The sequence below is a fragment of the Lynx canadensis genome, chromosome C2 (assembly GCF_007474595.2).
Source record: "Lynx canadensis isolate LIC74 chromosome C2, mLynCan4.pri.v2, whole genome shotgun sequence".
Classification (NCBI taxonomy): Eukaryota; Metazoa; Chordata; class Mammalia; order Carnivora; family Felidae; genus Lynx; species Lynx canadensis.
The window spans coordinates 35,279,246-35,281,488 of NC_044311.2; the positions used below are offsets into that span (position 1 = coordinate 35,279,246).

The window sequence follows — 2,243 nt, forward strand, 5'->3', positions numbered from 1 at the left end:
AAAATGGGTGGGGATGATTAAAAAAAAATCTTTGGTTGTTCATACATACATTGAAAGTCAGATGCCAAGATTTGGGTGCGTGAACGGTTTATCGAATAGTCTTAATATATGGGGTAGAAACATGAGATTTCATATTTCTCTAATCACTGCCCCCAACTGTGATATGCTGACTCTGCTCTGTCCTTAGAAACATCTTGGGCAGATTCTACCACTTTCCTGTCACATTGAGTATTGGAAATTGAGTCCATTTTAAAAAAAATGTTTATTTATTTATTTATTTATTTATTCAGTTTCCAAGTCATTTTATTGAGAATTTTGTTGTTTGTCTCCTGAATCAATAAATACTATACAAAACAATGTAAAAATGGCTACCATTTTCTCTCCCCTGCTCCCCCCACCTGGGGACAACCCCATGGGCCACCTATCTCAAGGGTTCTCCAGATTTGGTCCAGAAAATGAGGTTGGGTGACGCTATAGCCCCTTGAATCCTCTTTAGAGGCGGGCAGCTGGGTGGGGGAGAGCCTCTGGGGTCTGGAGGCTGAGTGGGTTACGGACATGGATTAGTGTTTTTGGGAGAAGAGACGGCGCCTGGGGCAGGAATCTGCCCCAAAGAAAAGGGTGTCTAAAATGTTCACGGTTCCTCCTTTTGCCTCAAAAAGTGACATTTATTCAAAGAAAAAAAAAAAAGAAAAAAAATGACAAGATGTCCATCCCTTGGCTCCCTTCCCTCCCCCCTCCTGCTCCTCTTCAGCCCCCCAAGGACTGAAGCCTGGGTAGGGCCAGGGCGCAGGACAGCCCCTCAGATGAGGTCAGCAACATTGAGGGCCATCTCCTCAATGGAGGTGTTGTAGAAGGTCTCGATGTCTCGAAGTGTCCTCTTGTCTTCTTCTGTCACCATGTTGATAGCCACACCCTTACGGCCAAATCGTCCACCGCGACCAATTCTGTGGATGTAGTTTTCCCTGTTGGTGGGAAGGTCGTAGTTGATGACTAAGGAAACCTGCTGGACATCAATGCCTCTGGCCAGCAGGTCAGTGGTGATCAATACTCTGCTAGAGCCAGAGCGGAACTCCCTCATGATAACGTCTCGCTCCTTTTGGTCCATGTCTCCGTGCATCGCGGACACGGTGAAGTCTCGGGCATGCATCTTCTCGGTGAGCCAATCGACCTTCCTTCGGGTGTTGATGAAGATGACTGCCTGTGTGATGGTCAGGGTCTCGTACAAGTCGCACAGTGTGTCCAGCTTCCACTCCTCTCGTTCCACATTGATGTAGAACTGGCGGATACCCTCCAGGGTCAACTCCTCCTTCTTGACCAGAATTCGAATGGGGTCCCTCATGAACTTCTTGGTCACCTCGAGCACATCGGAAGGCATCGTAGCAGACAGCAAGACCACCTGGGTGTTACTGTTGAGCTTCTGGAATATGTCATAGATCTGGTCCTTGAACCCGCGGCTTAACATTTCGTCAGCTTCATCCAGCACAAACATCTTGATGTATTTGGGAGATAGGTATCTCCGGTTAAGCATGTCAAACACACGTCCCGGGGTCCCCACAATGATATGGGGTGCTTCCATCTGAAGCTTCTGCACCTCGGCACGTACATTGGTCCCTCCGATGCAGGCATGGCAGGAGGCACCCATGTAATCTCCCAACGCCATGACCACCTTCTGTATCTGCTGAGCCAGCTCTCTAGTGGGTGCCAGGACCAAGGCCTGTGTGGCCTTGAGATCCAATTCAATCTGTTGCAGAATCGATATGGCAAAAGTGGCTGTTTTCCCGGTCCCAGACTGGGCTTGAGCGATCACATCATAACCCTTGATACAAGGAAGAATGGCTCGCTGCTGGATGGCAGAAGGCTTCTCGAAACCATAGGCATAGATGCCCCGGAGAAGAGACTCGGAGAGGTTCATGTCGTCAAAGCTGTCAACGATCTCGTTCCAGTTACTCTCGATGACGCCTTCGGGCTCCATCCCATCGGGGCCATTGTCTCTGGATCGGGAATCCTGACTCGCAGACATGATCCTTAGAAACTCAATGTTTATTTATTTTTGAGAGAGAGACAGAGAGCTCATGAGCGGGGGTGGGGCAGAGAGAGAGGGAGACACAGGATCCAAAGCAGGCTCCAGGTTCTAAGCCATTAGTGCAGAGCCCTACACGGGGCTTGAACTCAAGAGTTGTGAAATCATGACCTAAGCCATGATTGGTTGGATGCTTAACTGACTGAGCCACCCAGGTGCCCTG

At 49.2% G+C, this 2,243-nt stretch overlaps 1 protein-coding gene across 1 annotated transcript; it reads right to left on the reverse strand.

Annotated features, from left to right (window-relative positions):
* Positions 1-285: 285 nt before the first annotated feature.
* Positions 286-2,029, reverse strand: LOC115523606 (eukaryotic initiation factor 4A-I). Its single transcript, XM_030329753.1, has one exon. It carries the CDS (start codon positions 2,018-2,020, stop codon positions 800-802), a length of 1,221 nt encoding a protein of 406 aa, XP_030185613.1. The 5' UTR covers positions 2,021-2,029; the 3' UTR covers positions 286-799.
* Positions 2,030-2,243: the final 214 nt, after the last annotated feature.